This window comes from Pieris brassicae, chromosome 5 (assembly GCF_905147105.1).
Source record: "Pieris brassicae chromosome 5, ilPieBrab1.1, whole genome shotgun sequence".
NCBI classification, from domain to species: Eukaryota; Metazoa; Arthropoda; class Insecta; order Lepidoptera; family Pieridae; genus Pieris; species Pieris brassicae.
The window spans coordinates 10,217,510-10,240,903 of NC_059669.1; the positions used below are offsets into that span (position 1 = coordinate 10,217,510).

A 23,394-nucleotide genomic window follows, 5' to 3' on the forward strand; every position below is an offset into this window, starting at 1 on the left:
TTCACAATACGTCAATTTGTAAAATGATGAATGACATCCCTAATTGCTTGGAGCTGTAAAAAAAAATTGCATAAATTCACGCTAAAAAAGCGTGCTATATTTGTCCTTTATTTTCTAACGCCTTCCTAATTCGTAAAAAGGAGATAAAATAATGCTTGTAGCTTTATATTTACATAGGTTGCTTAATCTTATTTTAAGGCTTAAACCTCATGTTCCTCGCACCCCTACAATATTCGGTATATTTTGTATAGTATTTAGAATTTAACTAAAGTAGAACATTTATTAAATTGAAATTTATTTGCTTATCAGTATTCCTACAGCTACTTAATATCTAAACAAAAGCAAAAAAAGGAATACACATTCAAACATAAACATAAAACACGGTTAATAATTATTAACTACTCATTAAAAAAAATATATAATAAATTGTAACATGCATTGATCAATATTTAGTGTAAAAGAAAAATAACTAAGCCATTTTATCTCGCATTTTTTTCACATTAAATATATCTATTTGCTGGTAATTTGTGTTATAATCTCAAGGTATGCGATACGTGTATAAATGGTTAAGTGTGCCTTGTATTTCATGAAGAAGTGGTGTGAAATAGTTAAAGCGACAAGAAGTCAGGATAGTAAATTCTTTATATTTTCAATACTCGAATATTTTGATTAATTATGACTGTGCAGAAAAAATATCAAGCCACATCTCTAAATAAATATGTATGTATTATGTTCAAATTAATTAAACCTCAAATCTTTTATTAACACTTGGTTAAAAATATGTCAGATAACAGTTTACGTCAACGGCGTATCCGTATAAAGCCCACGGGAGTTCAGCGTGGTGATATTATATACAGCGTGTTCAAGAATCTCACTTTTAATAAGTATGATTAAATGAAACTTATATATGAATATTAATTATTTACCTCTAACGTTCGTAATGTTTGACAGTTGGCGTCAAAAACGTTCTGATGAAATCCTTTTAATTTAAAGTCATCAAACATTAATATAAAAATCGTGCCCTTGACACTATTTAGGACAAATGTTTTCACAGTAGAACCCAGTTGAAGACTAAAAGTATTAAGAACATAATCTTTATCCGAATTCTATTTTTGTGTACTTGCTGAGTAGTTGTATCAATATGTATGCATTAAGTTCTCCATATGTATATATTTTATTAAGTTTTTTGAGTCCATAAAAATATTTTAGCTACGTGATTATTGCTATACATTTTTTTATTTTTCTATATCCAGGACGAATGCTTTATGGAACATGTTGATTATCTGCAGGTCAAAGGTGTTCGCTTAACAATTATCATCCTGTTTATAATTATCTTAAGTATTAAAGCGGTGGTGAGTTGAGATAACATTCAGTGCAAGACCACGCCCACAATCGACATGTCTTGGCTCTTACTATTCGTACTCGTGCCGGTACTAGGCTATTATGGTATGTACATATTTAACGGGTATTTTACGAATAACTAGACGTTATTTTATCAAACTATATTCCCAAAAATTAAATTCACGAATTTAAGGCTTTAAATTTATCCTGGAATGCGGAGTTCTGTAGAGTCTTAAGCAGAAAATATTCAAAGTAATTTAGTTCAATTATCTATAGAGTCAATCATTTTGTCAAAATTTTGTTATAACTTATCTAAATATTATATGTGGACTATATTATACATTTTTAAGTTTTCGATACAAATTTTACTGACATACTTATTGAAATTATTGCTTTATAACTTAGAAAATAAGGTGGAGAATTATTTTTAGTAAATTCGTCTCGCCTTCACAATGTAATGAACAAAACACTAATATTCTTAATCTAAACTAATTTACATAGAGGAAAGAACTTCAAGAAATCAAATACTGGATCCATTTCAAAATCACATTAAAATACATTATGCCTGAGTAAAATAGGCATTTTCCATAAAAAAAGCCACAAATAAACATAATAATTACACATTTGAAAAAAAATAACGTTATGATATAAATTTATGAGAAACTAAATTTAATAGTGTTTTTGTCGTTAAATAAATGTAAGAAATGAGCGGACATCCACTGAAAAGAAATCCATTATTATGAAGTTTTTTAAAGTATTATTTTGAACTATAGAAGGAAGTTCTAGTTTCACAAGCACACTGGACAAAAATCATCAATAAAAGAACAAAATTTTCATATAACAATAGAAATATCTATTAAAGTATATTTATATAATTATGACTTACACACATCGGACATGTTGACATGTTGAATTCCTTATTTATCTTTATGCACGAGAGAATCACGTGTTTACCACCACGTGTTTGTGTAACCACTAAACCTAATATACAAAAACAAATGTAGGAAGAATTATCTAATATTAAATAGAGATTTCAAAACGGTGTCCTCACAAATACCTTTCTATCAAATCAAAACGATGATATGAAGCTAAAAGCAGTGTTTACGTAATATAAATAATAAGTACTTGACTTAGACAGATCCAATCAATGATGTGAAAAATAAACAAATTTTTGAGTTCTTTTGACTCGCTGGAGTCTGAAATATAGTACGAAAACTCAAAATTAATGTCGGATTGAGTATTAATGTTATGTGATCAGCTCAATCTGTGACTCTGCTTATTAAGAAACGACGTGTAGTATGTAATCGAATTCAAAAAAATACGATTTGTATATTTTTAATAGTCCGACAGCAGAACAGCACATATATAATATTTAAAACTACCTACTAACTAAACCAAAATCAATCAATATAATGAAATGAAGGAGATAATTGATAAGTTTAAAGGAATCATATTTTTTTATTAATAGCGTATTGTTGGCAATGGTATAGACAATGTATTTAGAAACACTGGTGAAAGTTTTTAAATCCAGTAGTTCGGACAATAATACAAATGTTTTGAATAATATTAATCTTTATTAAGGTACATGTGTACACAATAATTTCAATTACATTTAATCCCATTTATTAATACAATGATGAAGAAAATCTGTGTTTACAATAAAGCAATTATCATATGTAAGCAGATAAAGTCGATAAGATGCGGCACGTGTCAAACAATTATATCGAGATAATATATAAATTCTTTAGGATTTTATTAAACAATTGACTGTAATATGTTTCCACCTCCGTGGTTAATTGGTTAATAGCGCAGATCGGGTTTGATGTTTGGGAGATTTATTGTCTATCTGTAAATCTGCCTGTTGACAGGTATCTCGACGTTTTATTTAGAGATCTAAAAAAATTACTTGCCGATTAAAAAGAGTGGCGGAGAGTTTATTGCCAGTTCTTCTCGTCCGTTCTACGCCCTTGATTTGAGAACTGGCATTAAATGTAAAATTCGTAGCATTTAATGTATATTTCTTTTTATTGATGTTCATAAGTGTACATTGTGTTACCTATATGAATAAATGATTTTTGACTTTGACTTTGAACCGAATATCCATTACATTCATTGTTCGGGACGGTTGGTCCCACGAGTGATACACTAATCTATAACTTAAACAAATGCCCTGCCAATGGTCAAAACAATAGTCAATAAAGTACGTAGTTTACGATATAATGCGTTAATTTCATATTTTTCCAATAGACAATTGACACATAAATTGTCCATAAATATATGTAATAAAAATAGTAAAAGGTATGAAATGGTGAGTCTAATACATGGCCGATGACCGATATTAGTGACAATGAAAATAAGTAAATCAAATCGTTTGTTATTTATAGTAATTTGGACAATTCTTAGTCTTATACATACATGATCTTTTATAGTCTGCAAGGTTTTTGGTGGACTCCAAACATTCAAAATTATCTTGTAAATTAAATAATTTATTTATTTCTTAATAAGTTTTAATGTACTTTTGTATCGTTAGTAATAATGTGACAAGCGAATGGTAATATGATGTAATTAAAATATAATATCTTAGCGAGTTAAGGTAACGCGCAGGAGTCAACCAAATAAGGTGTAGTACATTAATTCGTGTGCCGGCGCACGGACGTAAACGAGAAATGTTGCTCGCGAGTGTTTTTATACAAATTGTATTTATTTATACAGTTTATTCAGGTGGGTTATATTTTATACAATTTATGTAAAATATTTGAATAGCGAAATAATATAATTGTCCGCCATTATTTACAACACTTGTAAAGTATATGGTACAATTTGCATACCCCTAATTGATATAACATTTTTATTATCAACAAAAGGTAACAGGTTTTGTCGGTGCTATTTTATATGCCAACACATGTCTAAAAATATTCTTAAATAATAACTACAAAGGTGTTTGAGTTACGGACGAAAAAATTTGGCCGGCAACAAATTTGCAAGCCTTCTGGGAATGTGTGGGTATACCGCCACGCGTGGATCCGTAGCTGTGCCGTAATTATTTACAAAAAAAGAAATTAAATGACAGAGGCCAGACAGCGCGAAACACGAAGTAGATTATTAACAACCAATAATACTACGTAACTTATTAATTAATCTACAATAAATAACTTTAACATTTTTTTATTTGGTTGAAAGTTGTAATCTTAGAAGCTTTTGAATAAAAAACTGAATTAATGTTAGTAGTCCTTATCGAGGAAAACTATATCATGTATCTACCAGAATTAACATACGCGAAACCGCCATATTTATTAATTTATTCACACTTGATTGCACATAATAATATGAAAAAAGGTAATGCAGATTGTCCTTACTAAGCGAACTCTCCCTAACAACCCGATTACAGGAAAAAAATTACAAAGAAATGCAAGAGCGCGAATCGAAATACGAAAACATTTATAAATGATAATAAACTAATTAAGACACAAAGTACATCAAATTAATGAATTACTTGATTAAAACATTAGTTCATTTTTAATGACTACAGTTAAATAAATACTGTTTCATAATTCGATAGTATTAGTTAGGAAATTTCTGTTGGATTAGACACTTATATAGATGAAACATATTTAATTTTAAAGTTTTGTATTGATTTTTATTGCATCGTAATAAATGCTAATAAATTTGTATGCGATTCATTCACTCTAATGTCATACCCATTGAACATTTTCAAAACAATTTTAGGGTTTTAAATAAATTTGAAGACCAGTAGATACGAGTACATCCGATCGATAAGAGCTTCCAAAAACACATTGTCACCAATCTTGGATTTATATTTACGAAATATTTTTTTTAATTAACTTAATTAAATAAGATATGAATTTTATTTAGAATAGGCTCTTATTCTTTTAAATATTAAACATTTTAGTTAGTTTAAAAGTATAAATAAACAAATGCCAAGCAAAAAAGGCTGACGTACGACTCTTTTCAGAACAGTTCAGGTCATTTTCGACCCCCTGTAACTCAGTTCTGGATAAAACTAGAAGCCTAAATTTATGTATTTAAAATATACAACATTTTTAATATTGATATGGTCTCTCTTCTATCCCCGGCTGTGCACCAATGGACTTTCTTTCTATGTGCACATTTAACAGTAACTCGAACGGTGAAGGAAAACATCGTGAGGAAACCGGCTTGCCTTAAACCCAAAAACGACGGGGTGCGTCAGTTAGAGAAGGCTGAACCTACATGCCTATTAGATTAATAAATTATCATGAAACAGATACAGAAATCTGTGGCACAGAGCTAAAAAGGATGTAGCGCTATTGATTTATTTTTTAATGACGTACTAACAAGACAGGTCCCTTAAGTATAAATTAATCAACATCTTAAAATGTTTTACGGCTTCGAGTTGCGAGACTTGTTTTTTTTATAAGTTAAGTTTTTGATGGCATAAATAATACATTTTATTAAAGATTTATTAATTTCCTATAATAGAAATTGTAATTTATTAGAATATCAAAAATAATCATGATACACGTAGTGCACAATAACGACTGTGTGAGACAGAAGTCCAAAACTCTCATTCTCCGATTGCAGACATAGGACCGACAGCATCTCTTCTCAAGTTCTCTTCCGAGATGGTGCCTTAATTGCATTTTTTGGCGCAATATGATTTTTTTTACAAAATATAAAAATATTATTTTAGTACTTTGACTAAAATTTGTTACTTATTAGTTATGCAAATCACTTCGTTATAAGGATAATATTTGTAAAGGAACGTGCCGATATCTTAAACATCGTATGGTGAAACATATAAAATTTATCTCTGTATTGGTCTATTGTACAACATTGTAGTATTCAGTATAATTCTTAACTAGAACATGTTAAACAATTAGGATAACCCAAGTATACAGCGCTAATAATATTTACAAATATATTTCAATAAAGCAAATAATGGCTCGTAGTAGTGTTCCTGGATAAAACCCTTAAAGTCTATTAAATAAATGTGCGAATCTAGTGCGTTTATCAATCTTGCTCAGACAGTGATGAAAAACATTCTAAATCCACCCCGTAAAAAATTACAACGGTGAGTGTTAAGCACTGAAAACTATATCTTCTAGCTTATAAAAAAAAACTGTTTAAAATACAGAAACCTGATAGTTTATACAAAAAAAGATAGAAATCAGTATGTTACTTTAAAAGTTATACAAGATGTACGGTCACATAAATGTATTATTTGATTTGTGAATAATATTGCACATCATAGCCGTGTCATCGTAGCGTGTCACCGTAACAAAAATGTGGTTATGTAAAAGTGAATTCGTTTCCCAGCAAAATAATAATCATACTAGGTTGAAGCACAAATAATAAAAAGCTCCCAATTGCGAGAGTGACCTCGGAGCCATCCTAACTCGGACTTATAGGATCAATCCGAGCTACTTTGAGCGGGAATTGCCCACCCAATCTCTGAATAGCAGAAAAGTTTGTATGGGTCGAGCCCTACATATTCTGATCCCAAAAGTAGCGGTGATGCACAAGCATTTCCGTAATATTAAAAAATAAGTTATATGATTATTACTAACGTAAAAAATATAATAAATTCAAAGAAAATTCGATATTATGTTTACAGAAGATGCCGTCTCGACGCCGAAGCCGAAGAAAATTCTGGACACCGTCATGAACCCATCCTACATTCCAGCGGAAGAGAAACACGGGTCCTACTGGAAAAAATCTGCAGCCGAGACCCTAAAAGCCAAGCTGCAGGAGAAAATAAACACGAATAAAGCCAAAAATGGTATACTTTTCATCGGTGATGGTATGTCACTAGCGACTGTCATGGCTGCAAGAACTTTTGGCGGACAAATGGACAGAAACTTAGGAGAGGACAATACATTAGAATTCGAAAAGTTTCCGGTGTCTGGATTGGCCCGGGTAAGTCTTACAATTCTTCTTTGGTATATAACCTAATTCGAAAGTTTTAATTGCCAATCTTTGACTAAATTAACAACAACGTCCGGTGTCCTAATAGGTAAAGCGCCGTATAGTCTAGAAGTCCTACTAATACTTCCGTATGTCAAAATGATTTACATTTTTGACGTAAAGTATTCATAATTATCGCGGATCTTACCACAAACGATACAATAATATAATTAATAGAAAGCTTATCATTAATTTAAACTAAACCAAAAAAAAATCTTCTGGGACGGGCCTTTGTCCATTCAAAACACCAATACTTGTTTTCTTACATAATTAAGTATAATTTAATACACATACCATACCTAATTCGATACACATCTGATTAAATAATAATTAGTTATACATTAAACGCCGCTGAAAATTAGAGAACAAATTCGACGTGTTGTGGCTGTGGACAATAGATTTTATGATGGGATTTTGTTTGTTAAGAAATGTCGTGATCGGGCTGGTATTTCTTAGCTATAATTGATTAGATCTGTTCTGGTACTTCAAGGTCATCAAGTCTTAATGAATTAACTATCTTTTAATACATGTTTGACTTAACATTTGACATAAAGTATAGTACCACTGAGACACTTTGATGTGGGAGCTCAAACACAGGGAATTACCTAATTTTTTCTTGTTTTTAACATTCACTTTATTTGGTGCACGCCTTAGCGCAGATATATTTTAACAGTTATCCTTATTCACAATTGCATATTTAAAATCCGACGTAAAGGTCACACAATACCGGTTGGCAGGTTTTTACCCGTGTATCAACTACGCCTGAATTGTTGAGGAAAATTTAACAAGTGACAAGAAAGTGTCTTAAAATTAGCATATCGGTTTTACTACAGCTATATGTTTTAGTTAGCAACATGAGTCATTAGCATTGATAACTGAAATGACCCTTTAAAAAAATGTACTACTTTTACTTAATGAAAGAATACATAATAAATGCAAACACACATTACCTTAATCAAAAATAGGTCTAAATCAGCTTTCGGTTCAATTATTAGGACTCTGATGGGGTATAGAAATTTGTTCGTGTATTATTAAATTAATTTAAAATTACCCACGAATAAAAATAATTTACAATATTCTTAACCTACTTAGTAATTATAATATTACCCACTACTTACGAAAAACAATAGCATATGAAATGACGAAATATACATTTTAAAAATGAAATCAAAAAGGTGTGGACCCTTAACAAAGTAGCAATAGTCCCATCATGAATGAATGGTGAACGTCAGTTAACAATTACCAAACATAATAATAAAAAATAGGAAACTAAAACAAATTTATAAGGTTTAATCCCTGTGGCAGAGTACAACAGCTGGCAGCATTTTAAGTTTATTGTAAAAAATATATTTTTTTTTCTTCGCCTTCGGTGGGCCTTCTTGGTGGGTTCAGCGATTTCACTGTTGGTTGTGAGTTGAAGATAGGACTACGTTTTTAATCAATTTAACAAAATACAGCACGAAATATTATTTTACTACACCAATTTTCAGGTTGAATGAATTGAATTGAATTGAATAAATTTAAATACATACGTGCAGATCCCGAAATAATTATATACCATAAAATGCATACATTTACTGATTGCGACAAATGAATTTCACTTTCTGCGGCAGTGTTAATAAGTAACTTTACACCGCGTCGATTTCACGTATAAAAATAAAACATCTCAAATATAACAGTGGTATAGTGGGAGCAACCTTAAGACCGTGTATTCGAGCTCCGGCTGCAGTTCCATTCTCGTGTGGTTCGTGCATAATATCGGCCTTGTATTACTAAGATTTTTATTTAATTTATTACGATCTCAGAATGAATGATATTACTTTTTTTATGGAAATTGGTGCCAAGTCGTGACAATCAAATATATGTTTATCGATGTCGCTTCCTTAGTCATCTATTTTATTATGTTAATTCTAAGCTGGGGACAGATGAGCAGACAGTTAGAATGAGATATATAATACACGTTGACAGAAGGTTGTTGGTCTACCAAGTTCCACTCCTATTGAAAAATCCTTATCACTCATTTAATATAGCTTTTAGAAATAACAGTCCTAAAATATTTAACAATCACTTGTCAGTTAGATAATATTCAATTCCAGTTGTTGTCAAACAAGATATTAAAATCGTCGAACTTTTTAGCCGAAACACGTAATCATCGAATCGGTAACAATTTTTTTGGCGATTTTTTGGTGAGTCGTGTCAACGACTGATTGATGTCACAATGTTTCGTTTCTTAATTCGAAAGTTGCCAATACCGGTTTATAGCTGTACAAAATATTCTTTGAATTGTTTATCGTTAAAAGCGTGAAGGATGCATTTTAATTTTGTATATCGTACGAACGTAAATGTTGTAATGAAAAAATAACACAACAAGCAGTGTGTTCCTTTACTAAGTTGTATGGTTTTTTTAAATATATTTCCTAGCCAATTCCCCGACTATATTGTCGTCGGAAATTATACATAACTTATGTATATAATTACTTAAGTAAATAGCATTGCTAACTAGAATGATTATGCACTTCTGATTTCTTTTAACAACTGTTTGTGTAATATTTACAGGAAATTTTAGAAAGATGTCCTTACTTATCGCTATATATATTTATTAATTAAAGTTTACCACATCATGTATACTATATCTATCAAATTATTTTATCTAAAATGTATGACAATTGTATGAAAATAAAAATTCTATTAAGATACCAGAAATTTTGTGTTAAGCGTAAAAAAAGAAACTACTAGATATATAGCAGATAAGTTATGAAATAGGCACTTAACGTCTTCTTTAATACCAATCATCCGACTAGCGACCACCACGCCTGAATATTGTTCAACATTATTTCTTTTAAATTCGTCTCTATTACTTTCATTACCATAATTTGTTCTGTTATGTGTTGTAAATTGTATGTTAGGGTGACTAGTAATAATAACCAAATATGTAGACATCAAATTTGTAAGCCAATTTTTTGCATGACAATGGTCATGGAGCTATATTTCTTACGGAGTTTTTGGCACCGACACCCAAAGATTATCGTTAGCGTTAACTTAATTTTAATAATTTGCGTTGCTCTGGTAGCGTATAGATCATAGATTCCATGGCCGGCTATGCACTAAGAGACTTGCTGTCTTGTGCCTTTAACACTGGCTCGAACGATGTAGGAAAACATCGTGGCATGCGCTAAACCTAAAAGTCGCCGGCGTCTATCAAACACAGAATCAACTACTTGTCTATTAGAAGAAACAACCACAAATGACCAGACGTATGAGGTTGTATCGCCACTGGATATATTTTTATTATGCGTATATAAATTTATATGTATAGGCTACTTGTATTAACAAGTTAAGTTTTATTCTACGCTGACTAGTAATAGTATAAACGATAATTAATGAAAAGCAGCCAACCGTAACCAGTGGTGTCACGGCCTGAAACGTCATGTCACGTCCAAGGTTATCTTAGAGGCCGCACGTATTCTTCCGTACATTTTTAAACCACCCCAAATAATTGACGGCTTTTGTAACTGGGACCTTGTTTATAAAGGTTTCTTGTGAAACTGTCTGTTGTTCAAGTACAATTATTAAACACATCCCATCAAATACAAATAAAAAAAGCCTTTCAAATTGATTTAAAAATAGGACTTATTTAAATGTCTAAAATCAAAATCGTAATCGTAAAATCGCAAGCAATCTATTTCGCGATATTGTTGAGTTCCACTTAAGTATTTTTTTTATGTAATAGGATGCAAACAGCAATCGCCCATAAAGACTTACATTGCCAGAAGGCTCGCAAGTGCGTTGCCGGCATTTTAAGAAATGGTACGCTCTTATCTTGAAGTACCCTAAGTCGAATAAGTTCGGAAACACTTCTGAAAGCAGCTGGTTCCACGTGGTGGTGTGCAGCATAAACTGCATTAAGAAACGCCCAGTTGTTGTTGGTTTCAAAACTGGTCGTTCCTCCTCCGTCTCGTCTCGTCCGTCCTCCTATGTTCTGTTGTTATATGAAAATGAAATGACTCTTAAATAAAATAATAATAATTCTCATTTCATTAAGCTTTATTCAAATTATTTGTTATTTATGGTCAATAATATAATCAACAGGATAATACTATTATAATCATATATCTCGTAACTGTACAATGCCATTGAAAGGAAGGAAATTGACTAGGAAATCAAAACAATACATTTCCCAAGGTTGAAAGAACAATGACTCTGACATCTACCTGTTGAGATGTCAAGTATTTTTTGACATTCGGACACTATTTGCTCTCATAGTGACGGACATTTATTCAAAAAGCAAATAACATCCGTGAATTATCTGCGTTTTAAATATTGTTTTCCAATGATTCGTTGTGTGGTTAATGATAATTTTCAAGGTAACTTAATTATTTAAAGAAAATGTTTTTTATAATTTTATATGGATTTTAAAATTCCTCTATTTTTTTTATATATTTTTTAATTTTTCTTAAAGAAATTTAAAATTTATGTAATCTTTATCAAAGTTGTATGGTTGGGTTAGTGACATAGCGATGTATTTTTATGTTTTATCCTTTAGAAATGTTATCTTACTTTAAAAGAAAACGAACGTTTTTGCTACGAAAAAACTCAAATAAACATCGATTTCAAAAATGATTATGATTATGAGTAAGAAAATGTTGATAAAAGAAAAATAACAGAACAGTTCTCTATATACATTTGCATCAAAATTGTTTGTACAATATTAATTAGCTATAACCAACCAACTACAATTCTATAAAGAATAAATTGACTTCATAGTTCTCGCACTAGCTAATCAAATACTCCTTTCAGACGTACTGCATTGACGCTCAAGTGCCTGACTCTGCTTGCACAGCCACGTCTTACCTCACTGGAGTGAAGACCAAATATGGAGTGATCGGTCTTGACGGCAACGTCACTAGAGGGTCCTGCTTCTCCCAGCTCCATAAAGGCAACTGGGCGTCATCTATCGGACAATGGGCTTTGGCCAGTGGATTGGATGTTGGTAAGTGTAAGATAAAATTAAAATTATTACAAATTTTGATGTTTTTACCGAAAGATTTGAATTCATGAACTGTCGATTTATTGAATGGATGGCAACGCACTCGCGAGCCATCTGGCATTGAGAGTGTCCATTTGCGGTATCACTTCACATCAGGTGAGCCTCCTTCCCATTTGCCCCGTGTTCTATATAAAAAACTAAGAAGGACATTGTTTTTTTTGTCACTGTTTTTACACCTATAGCGATGTTAGAGCGTTACATGAAATTGCATATAAAGATCTTTCTCAGCAGAATTTTGCGTTACTTCGTATTTCGCTCACTCCAGTGAGTCGTCCTGCCTTTCAGGCGATTGGCTACCACGCGACGGCCCAAGCCGAGGTCCGAGTCTCGTAGGATACACCCTTACGCAAGTCGCGGAAAAAAGCCCATGCCGGCCGGCCAGGCTTGCCAAATTAGCCCGAGCTATGCTATAAAGGCCCTTAAGGCCAACGAGATTCAATTAAAAAAATCTACCCGTATGCAACTATGAGAGTGAATCATCTATTTATATTATCCACGCTGGTCACGTGACCAAATTAATTCGATTGGCGATAGCTGCCGTTGAGAATTCAGCGATATAGAATTTTGTTTAACATTCAGTGATTTGTGCAACCGTAACTATGAAGAAAAGTTTTGACTATAAACTTGAAATTTGATATATTAAATGGTCATAACTTTTAAATAACTCGTGTTAAATACAAAATATCCGTCGTTTTCTTCTGTTGAAAAAAATACTTTAAATTACTGCGTACACTAACGATGCAAGGAAATTGCGTTTCTCCAATTATATTAAAAAGGTATGCATTTCATAATTGCGTTTGAGTCAGCCAAAGAAACACTAAAATTCACGTATAGGTGATGTTAAAATTACCCATAAAGTGTCGATCTGCGCATGAGATTCATAGTAATAGGTTATAGGAGACTTTTATGTTTCACAAATAGTTTAAAAATCTACCTTGTCAGCCTTAAGGACCGATGTAAGTAGAAGATAATCATTATCAGATTCATAAGAAATGTAAGTCAAGGTACCTTTATCAGCTATGTAACCAAAAACATACCTTTAATATTTCTTAGTTCTTTCGACCCCGTCAGATTACGAGGTAGTGTGATAGCAACCGATCATATCTCAGTGCTATCAGCATTCGTCAAGGCTCACCACGGCTAAATGTGTCTTGAAAAAAAAAACATATCTATGTTTAATCTAAATATTTCTTATTATATGCTTGCCTAATCATATTTTTCGTTATATAATACTTCGGTAATCGTACAAAATACATAATTTATTTGTATTTAATTACAAAATGGGTCGAAATAGTTTTATTTTAATTTTTAGCATTAAATATTTTTTATTAAATGTTATAATAAAGCATTAAATAATTTTTATTAAATATAAAGGTTATAATTAGTTATAAAATACACGTGTAACAATTATATAATATATTTTATAACAGGCTTCTAGAAATTTCTTTAAGACAATAAAGAATTTTCCGCAATAGACAATGTGATATTAAAGACGAAATCAGTCAAAAAGTAATTAAGGCTTTGGTAATGACGGCATCCTAGTATTACAAATGAGAATAATAAATTATACTGTACGAGTATAATGTGATTTCAAAAATAATAGAATTGAACAGTTTCAAAGATATTAAAATGAATGAAGCAATTTAAAAATAAATTTATCAAGTAATAATTTTAGTTGTTAATTGCGGCTTTGTCAGTCTAACAACACAAATAAATAAACTTTAGAGCAGAGCGACAACTCACATGTCTGAGGTCATAGGTTCGATCCCGGGCTGTGCACTAATTAACTTTCTTTCTATGTGCTTATTTATCATTCGCTGGAATGGTGAAAAAAACAATGTGACCAAAAATTCGACGGCGTGTGTCAGGTACAGGAGGCTGATCATCTACTTGTCTATAAGATTGATAAGCCATCATGAAATAAACTCAGAAATCTGATGTCGAGACCTAAAAAGGTTTTAGCGCCACTGATTATTATAATTATCAAAAAATAAACTTTAATACTATACTAATTTAAGTGGAATGATTTGTATTTTGTATTGAAACAAATTCACAGACTACTGGATCCATTTCAAACTTCATTTGCAATTTCAATAGTAAATTGTTCCTGAATAACACGGCCATATAAACTATCCATTTGTGCTGGGCTGGGATTGGCCGCTAGTATTTTATAAAATGAATGTACTTTTAACTTAGTATGTTTGAAATGTATCATAATTGCGGTGCCGACTCCATAACTGTGCTACTCAATTTGGTCTTATAAACGAAGTTGTAATTCTTGAACCTTTGCTTCATTAATCTTGCAACTGGACCAGATTTTGAGCGGTCTCTGCCATGTAGCTACTTTTTATAAGATATTATCTAAAAAAAATCTGCACACGCATTATTTACTAGGATAAGTGTGCTTCCATGTAGGACTAACGCCACGTCTTAGGTCTCCCAACATTTTCCGATAAATTATTTAATATATTTAATTAATTTATTAGTTATCTTTCTGCTACACATATAATTAAAAAGAAAACACTATATACAAGAACAAAACTAATTACATTGTTAAACAAAATATACTAAACGGAAAACATAAGTTAATTAAGTACAGTACAAATTTTTTTGTCACGAATGTTAAATAAAGTCGAAATCATCACCGCTTCCTAAAATTTTTGCTCACACTGTCTTTGGTAAGGTGGAAAATATCTTCATCAATTGTATTGCAGTTAGCTAAAATCCGAAACATTGGCAATTTACGTAGATAGTTCGTGTTCATACCAGGCATCCATGTGCCTTTGTTCCATAACAATTATACTCAAGCCTTCCTCGTAAACTCTTTATTAGTGAAAACAAAGACTGTTGTGCGAACATTGTTTTATAATAGTGATAAAAGCATTATCTAATTTTTATTAGGCTTTGTGACGACTACCCGAGTAACCCACGCCTCTCCTGCCGGCATGTTCGCCCACACATCTGAGAGGAATTGGGAGTCAGATGCTGACGTACCAGATGAATGCATCAGCTTGGGTTGTCAGGATATCGCTCGTCAACTGATAATGGCGAACCCAGGAAGACAGTTTAAGGTATGAATTGTTCGAAAATTGAATAGGTTTTAGGAACGAATGAATGGCAATTACGCTTTTGTTTCTACGCATCTAACCTTAAATATTATTTTTAATGTGTGCTATTTTTATATCTATACACATGACCTTTTGGGCTTTGGTTTGAACGCTAAATTTTTTTTTGGACATAGTATATATATATATAAAGACTATGCTTTGATTTAAAATGCTGTTGCGTCGACAGATACGCAAACTTGATAGAAAGTTTTCGTTTAGATTTGTGTTAAATAAAATAAATAAAAGCTTCGATCACTTCAGAAAGATAACAATACCACAACAACGTGTCATACCAATGGTATTTTACATATAAAAACGCTGCTGTTTTCAAAAGTGGATTGACGAACTCATTAAAACTAAGTGTCGAAAATTAAACAATAAAAACTCCTTTATACTGAAATTTGTTAGCATAAATACAATTTAAATAATTTTCAGTAATTTACATTTTCATTGCCGTTCAAGGCAGCTCATGTCATGGTGTATTAAAGATATTGTTAACATTTCAATACGTATAATCGTGACTGATATGCTACTTACTATATTATATATTTATTATATTATTATACTACATTAATAGGTTTTTTAAACCAGTGGCTTTAAAGTATATGGGGTTCATAATTGATTTTTCATTTTATAGACAAGAAGGTACAACCGTACACATATCATTGTTTTTTGGGTCTTACACCAGGTAAAGAGCGGTTTTGCCCTAGTGGCTTAATTCCTTTCATTTGCGACTTTCATTCCTGAGTTTGTAGGGTCCATCCCCGGCTGTGCGCCAATGGACTTTTTTTTAATTTAACATTCGCTCGAACGGTGAAGGAAAACATCTTGAGGAATCCGACTTGGCTTACACCTAAAGTCAACGGCGTGTGTCAGACATAGGAAGCTGCTCCACCACTTGCCTATTAGATTGACAAATCATGGAACAGTTCAGAAATCTGAGGTCCAGACCTAAAAAGGTTGTGGCGCCATTGATTGTAGTCGGGATGTGAATGCATGATCTCAGGATTGAAATTCCTATATATTAGATTTTTAATATCAAAATTATGTATCAAGTAATTAATAAAATGTACGCTAATTTAACAACAATTTTGATTAGGCAAGTTTTCTTTTTACTGGATCTAGATATCGCTAAATGATAAATCTTGTACGAATTCAAATGCGGGAGAACCAAGAACCGTACATTTAATATTTTTTTTTATTTATTAATTTAAAGGCGTTCCATTACAATAAAAAACAAGTAACATACATTATTAGGGTTGGAACGGGCGGCCTTATCACTAAGAATTGCGTAACCAAACCAAAAAACATAAATAAAATTACTAGTAACACTGAACTAACAATTACCACACAGAATCTAAAATAAAAACATTTATAAATTAAAAAATAGACTAGAAACTAAAAACGAATCTTGCGTTTTTGATTTTCAAGTCAAGTCACGAAAGACCAGGATATGGTTAAGATGTGTTTATGAAGAAGACTTACAAAAGAGGTTATCTATTATTCATAAATACCAAAGTTGTGCTAACATTTATATTTTTATAATATACCAAGAGAACATTTGTTTAAATAAGTCAGAACAATACCTAACTAAAACATAATGCTACGTCGTCATCGTTAAGTGCTGTTGAATCTCAATAATTGAAATCTTATGTATTAAAAACCTGAATTAGTTGAATAATATTTTATTCTGTTCAATCTTTACAGTCACATTAATAAATAATTATATAATTAATTAATTAGGTAAAAACATAGACGTAGTGTTGTAATACAATAAAAATAAAAATACAACTTGGCACGAACGAACTTTTTTAATACGTTATTTTCTTTACACATAAACAATTAATTTGTCAATATAATACCTACTTGTATTATATTGACTGGCCTATCACTAATAAATTAAATAATCAAGGTTACAAAATGAACAATTTTATTATTCAATTTATGGCGATATATTTACGAGTTGCTATTCAAAAATTAATAGCATGTGTCAGACATTACCCCTGTCTCAGTCTGTGTCAGTGTTACCATGACGACAGTCTTGAAGCAAGATTTGCCGCGCTCTAATGAGTGGTGGAGCTACTACTGTGGTACTAGCTGCCCGTTTAGGTCTTTCCAATTCGAATTTCGATTTTTCTTAAGAACTCGGCAACGAGTCGCTGTACGTGCCTAGGATCGCTTACAGTGCCACACATAAGTATAAGTACTTATCACTTTACATCAGGAGAGCGTCCTGCCCCTTTGTTCTGTAAAATAGCCTCCAGCCTTCTAGATCACCCTTCTTGTACAGAGTTAAACACTATAGGGCAAAATGACATAATACAGACATTAACAGTCTGATAGTCAATTTAATAGCGATAAGAATTTTATAGAATTTTTTCATAGAAATTTATTGTTGAAAAAACTGCATGATGCATATTATCATTATGAGGTGATTAAACAAAATTACAATACCACGACGCGCGTTTTAGGTATATATTATATTAAAAGATACTTATTTTTAAATTTATCTTTTAACTAATTCCTTTATAATAATCTGAAATAGTATTAGACTATTTCAGTTTATTCGTTGCAGTTTAGTTATAGTTTGACAGAGACAGTACTATTCCTGATGAGGGGAGGGTTATACATTCAGTGAACATGAGGGTTTTTGGGGGAAATTTAGGGGAAACAAGATACATTTATATAGAGGATTTTAGCGGGAAATAATAAAATAATTTAGTTTATTTTTCATAAAATGTTTATTTTAAGATTTCACGACTCTATACAATTTATATTAAGTATAGAATACAACCAACAAACTTAACTAAATATACAAGCGTGGCTATAACTGAAAGATCAAAATTTTATAGATACCACTTGAATGTATTTTTGATGCACATTTAAAATTACCTTCCAAACCGAGTGTACCACAGAAACTTTAGAAGTTTTATTGATATTTAAGGGTATTTAAAGTTAACATTCACTAGGAGTTGGCATAACTACACACATTTTGTATTGCTACAGTGTGGCCATAGAGAAATATCATATTGAGTGAGTCGTTCTTCCCGCGCACAATATAAAAATTATAAGTCTATTATCTTTAATTTCCTATACACTCCTTAACTAAGTGAGCGCAACATATCTACGCCTACACATATATATATTTTAAGTGTTTTTTTTTCTTCTTTATATATAATTTACTATACAAATACAGTAGTGTCTAATCAAATAATTATCTAAACGCGTGCGTGTGACGCCGCGGCTAATAACAGAGAGTAGGCGGTGGATAAACAATAATTAATCAATTGCCGAACATATATGTATGTTAATATGTGGCTGTATTTTTAATATTTTACACAGAAAATATTAAAAATACAGCCACTTCAGTAAGATTGCTTAAAGCCCAATGGAATAACAATGGAGCAGGACATATTTCTATGTTTACGGTAAAGATCCCTAACAATCTATAGTATTTTATCACAGAATTGGTGATTTTTATATGCGGAAAAAGTATATGTTAAAATTTTTCAGGTTATTCTCGGAGGTGGCAGACGGGAGTTCCTTCCTAATATTACTACTCCTTTGACCAATTATACCGGAAGACGCAAAGATGGTATTGATTTAACAGACATGTGGCATACCGATAAGATGGAGAAGAATGCCACTCATCAATACGTGACGGACAGAAATGAACTTATGAAGGTATGTGTTTGTTAATTCGAATTTTGCAATCGTCATGTGCTAATATGTACCTTACAAAGCGCTCATTTTACTAATATTAAAATATAAGTGGTTGTTGCTTTAATATCTGGGCCTGTATTCGTTTCGTGACCATTTGTTTTTTTCTAAAAGGCAAGTAATTGATCAGCTTTCTGTGATAAAGTTACACGCTGCCAACTTTTTGTTGTTTGCTCACGATTTCTTTTTCTTTACATTTCCACACTTTCCTACATTGGTGCCAGGGTTCGAATATCAGTGATGAGAATCACGACAAGTAATGATTTTGCCTTTTTTTTCTAAAGCACCATATGTATGTAGTTTGTTTAATGTCCAATTTTTTTTTCTCTGTGTAATTAATTCATGTGTTCTGTTTTATATTCCGTTTAACAATATAATCTGTTCTATACACATGTGAAGCATGGCAAAACAATGAAATTCTTAAAAACCACAGAAAATAAAGTACATCATTGACGATTACGAAGAGAAGGTTTAGAAATCCCAAGGTAATCGATTTTTGAAGGACCTTACAGAGGAAGATGAGAGCCAAGACTGTATCGGAAAAAGAAATAGACATTCTTTCTTATTCTCATTTAAAGTTTTACTCCAAGCTAGAACTCAACTTTTTAATAGGTGTTAGTGATTAGTTAAGATCATAGCTGCTGATCTGTAAGATTACATTCTTGAAAAATGTTGATTGTAACAATTTATTTCCAGGTGTTCAATTCAGACGACCTTCCAGAATACCTTTTAGGCCTCTTCCAAAATGACCACATGGATTACCACCTGCAGGCCTCCAATCAGCCAACATTGGAAGAATTGGTGGAAGTTGCGATAAAAATGCTTAATCGCAGTGAGAAAGGATATTTCCTATTTGTCGAAGGTACTATCTGCATATCTATAGTTCTACTGTACGTGTGTATATCACTGAGCTCTTCTAAAACGGCTGGACCAATTTGAATGAATTTTTATGCGTTTTGGTGGCGCCCTGGATGGTTTAGATTCACAAATCAACCCGACCAGATGGCGCGCTACAGTCGTTACTTTCATACTTTGTTTAATATTCTAATCGCTTGAAATATCATGTAGGACAACGTATGTCGGGTCCGCTAGTTTATAATATATTTTAACAAAACGAAATATTTTTTAATGAATAGCTGTTTACTCTTACATGTGTTCTTAAAATCAAATATAATTCTAACTATTTATTAGGCTTTTGCTGTTAACACATACACACAATACATTAAGTACGTTACAATTGTGTAATGATAAAAGTACCGAAGGTTCTAAAAATAGTAAACAATACAGAGTCTTCGGAGACAACTTATCATGGGAAGATAAAATCAAAGTCAAAAATCATTTATTCATATAGCTAACACAAAGTACACTTATGAACGTCAAAAAAATAAATATCCATTAAATGCTTCTAATTGTACATGTACTGCCAGTTCAAATCAAGGGCGTGCGGATGAGAAGAACTGGCAATAAACTCTCCGCCACTCTTTTTAGTCACCAAGTTTTTTTTGTTTTACAAAAAAGCTTAAGGACCCAAACCAGTTTTACGCTGTAAAAACAAATCAACCGATTTTAATATTATTGTTATGCGTTTCAGGGGGCCGCATCGACCACGCACACCACGACAGCTACGCACATTTAGCACTCGACGAAACCGTGGAATATGCGAAAGCAGTGAAAAAAGCCAAGGTCCTAACTAATCCCCAAGATACGCTGATAGTGGTCAGTTCTGACCACGCCCACACTATGACAGTGGCTGGTTATCCCTCACGAGGGAATGATATATTAGGAGTAGTTGATACAGCAAGAGGCATGGATGGCAAACCTTATACAACGATTAGTTATGCCAATGGGAAAGCTAAGTCGTTGGACGAAAGCGGCAGGGTGGACGTTACGCTGCATAGTGAATTTTCTAGTAGTAAGTATAATAATAGTTATTTATTTATTTGCAAGAACGTGGTACAATCTAAACTTCGCATATTCATAACACACAGTGGTGTGCAATTTAAAACTTAGAATTTTACATAGGAGTTACATATTACATTATGAGTCATATCATTATAGTCAATTCTTATATTATTTTATCACTACATTATCATGTATTAATCAAATTCATATTAATTATAATTAATATTTATTAATAAGTCATATAATTTTCCAAAAGTATCATTCTATGTCTAGTAAGAAAATCTTTGAATAGCTTTGGTAGATTTTTATAAACTATGTATAAAAATAGCTACTTTGACATTAGAAATGACATCGTAACTTAATTTCTTCTATATCTATGTATATGTTATAAAAACTGTATTATTGCAGCATTTGAAATAAAGTACTCTTCTTAATCTGTCTCTATTCACGACAGCGTAAACACAATTTGACAGAAAGAGACTGCTTCAATTAATATGTGCAACTTGAGTAATAAACTTTATTAACTTGAGATATAAACTTTATCAACTTGAGCAATAAAGTTTATTAACTTTAGCAATAAACTTTATTAACTTGAGATATAAACTTTATTAACTTGAGATATAAACTTTATCAACTTGAGCAATAAACTTTATTAACATAAGCAATAAACTTTATTAACTTGAGATATACCTTTGTCTCATTCTTTAATTATTTGCTTTTTTATACGTTTTTGAACATTGCCATGAACATGAAAATATTTTAATGTTATCTTGATTATCCACAATTAGCATAAACATTCTTATCAAACAAACAGTAAAATTTTATGTTGACATAACATTAAATTGTTAGTTTTCAATAAATACTCTTAAAATCCTTAATATTAAAAAAATACTCTTCATTACAGAAGCGTTAGACTACTCCTACCCGAGCCTGGTTCCCCTGGACTCTGAGACACATGGAGGTGAAGATGTAGCGGTTTACGCATCAGGACCTTGGCAGCATCTCTTCACGGCCAGCTACGAACAATCCGTTGTTCCGCATTTCATGGCATATGCTATGTGTATTGGTGAAGAAAAACATGAAAACTGCGAACCAAAAATGAGTCATAGATCTTTTTGGACCTCCGACAGTATAGCGAATAAACCAAATAAGTATTTTGTAATTTTAATTAGTGTGATACTTGGCTGTGTTAGATTTTTAGGTTAGGATAGAAAACTAGATCTTATAAGGGTAAGATTCAGACGAACTATTTTCAACACGTTTTTAAAATACGGGAGTCACGGCGATATATCCTTAGTTTACTAAAAGTTTTGTAAAATATTGCTAGGAACTCCTATGGTCTGATTAAACTATGACGTCCATTAAAGAAGATCGAACAATAATTAATAATAATAATCTTAGACCAATTTCACGATTTTCAAGTAATGAATCAACTATTTGTTTTAATAAGTTAAAACAATTGCACGATCAATGGCATTTAGTTCTTGCAGCCATTACTTTTCTATACTTATTTTATTAAGTAATCGACAATTTACTTGAAAATTGTGATCCCATAAAAATACGATCCGTTTTTATAACTTGACGTTGCGGCATAATATATTATTGTACTTAAATCTCGAATACATTTAGAGTAAGAACATATAATGTTAATTTAGGCTAAAAACTTAATTTATTTTTAGAACTGTATAATAAGTTTGTGTTGTGAAAATAGCATTTATAGCGCGTTTTAAACATTTACAATTACAAGTGTTTATTATTATATATCAATGATACAGAGAACTAAATTTTCCCAAAAAATTTTAAATGTCTGTTTTGAATCTCCCCAACTCTTGTAGTGGAGACCTTATTTCATACAAATGTTTTGTTAAGAAATTTCCTAATATATATTTATTTTCCTATACCTGTATATTCATAGATGATTGGGGGGCCCATGGTCTCGTGAGTCCCACCCGTACGTACGCCTTTGTTGCTGTGGATGAAATTTTAAAATTTTAATTCAATTCTATGCCGAAATCTTCCATTTGCGATCGAAAGCTTCTTAATATTTTGGATAACTGCTCGACACGTACCTTTATGTCGATTTGTTGCTTCAGGTTACACGTGAACATTCTATAATGCGATGCATTACTCTGACTTGTTGTAGTTTGCGTACGTACGTACATTTCGGATCTGATTTTAGCTTAAATCTGTGCAGGTTCAAGAAAGGTTGTCCTAACATCTACACCTGCAATGAGATTTAGCATCTATTTATACTATGACTATGACATTGTTATTAGTAAACGGGTGTTAATAAATTAGCACAAATAAACGCGT

At 31.8% G+C, this 23,394-nt stretch overlaps 1 protein-coding gene across 2 annotated transcripts; it reads left to right on the forward strand.

The window, feature by feature from the left end:
- Positions 1-1,373: 1,373 nt before the first annotated feature.
- LOC123709835 (membrane-bound alkaline phosphatase-like) lies at positions 1,374-23,394 on the forward strand. Of its 2 annotated transcripts, none has more exons than XM_045661410.1 (8): positions 1,374-1,446; positions 6,956-7,257; positions 12,103-12,295; positions 15,254-15,423; positions 18,973-19,143; positions 19,876-20,041; positions 20,771-21,091; positions 21,986-23,394. In XM_045661410.1, exons 1-8 carry the CDS (start codon positions 1,398-1,400, stop codon positions 22,285-22,287), a joined length of 1,674 nt encoding a protein of 557 aa, XP_045517366.1. In that variant the 5' UTR covers positions 1,374-1,397; the 3' UTR covers positions 22,288-23,394. The 2 variants fall into 2 exon arrangements, with proteins under 2 accessions (XP_045517366.1, XP_045517365.1); XM_045661409.1 differs by lacking the exon at positions 1,374-1,446 and adding an exon at positions 3,977-4,062.

Bases quoted from the DNA above. Each gene is read 5' to 3' on its own strand.
- LOC123709835 (XM_045661409.1), top strand. From the start codon at position 4,008: ATGTTGCTCGCGAGTGTTTTTATACAAATTGTATTTATTTATACAGTT. The intron at 12,296-15,253 runs GTAAGTGTAAGA...AATTTTTATTAG, and splicing joins GGCCAGTGGATTGGATGTTG to GCTTTGTGACGACTACCCGA. The intron at 20,042-20,770 runs GTACTATCTGCA...TATGCGTTTCAG, and splicing joins ATATTTCCTATTTGTCGAAG to GGGGCCGCATCGACCACGCA.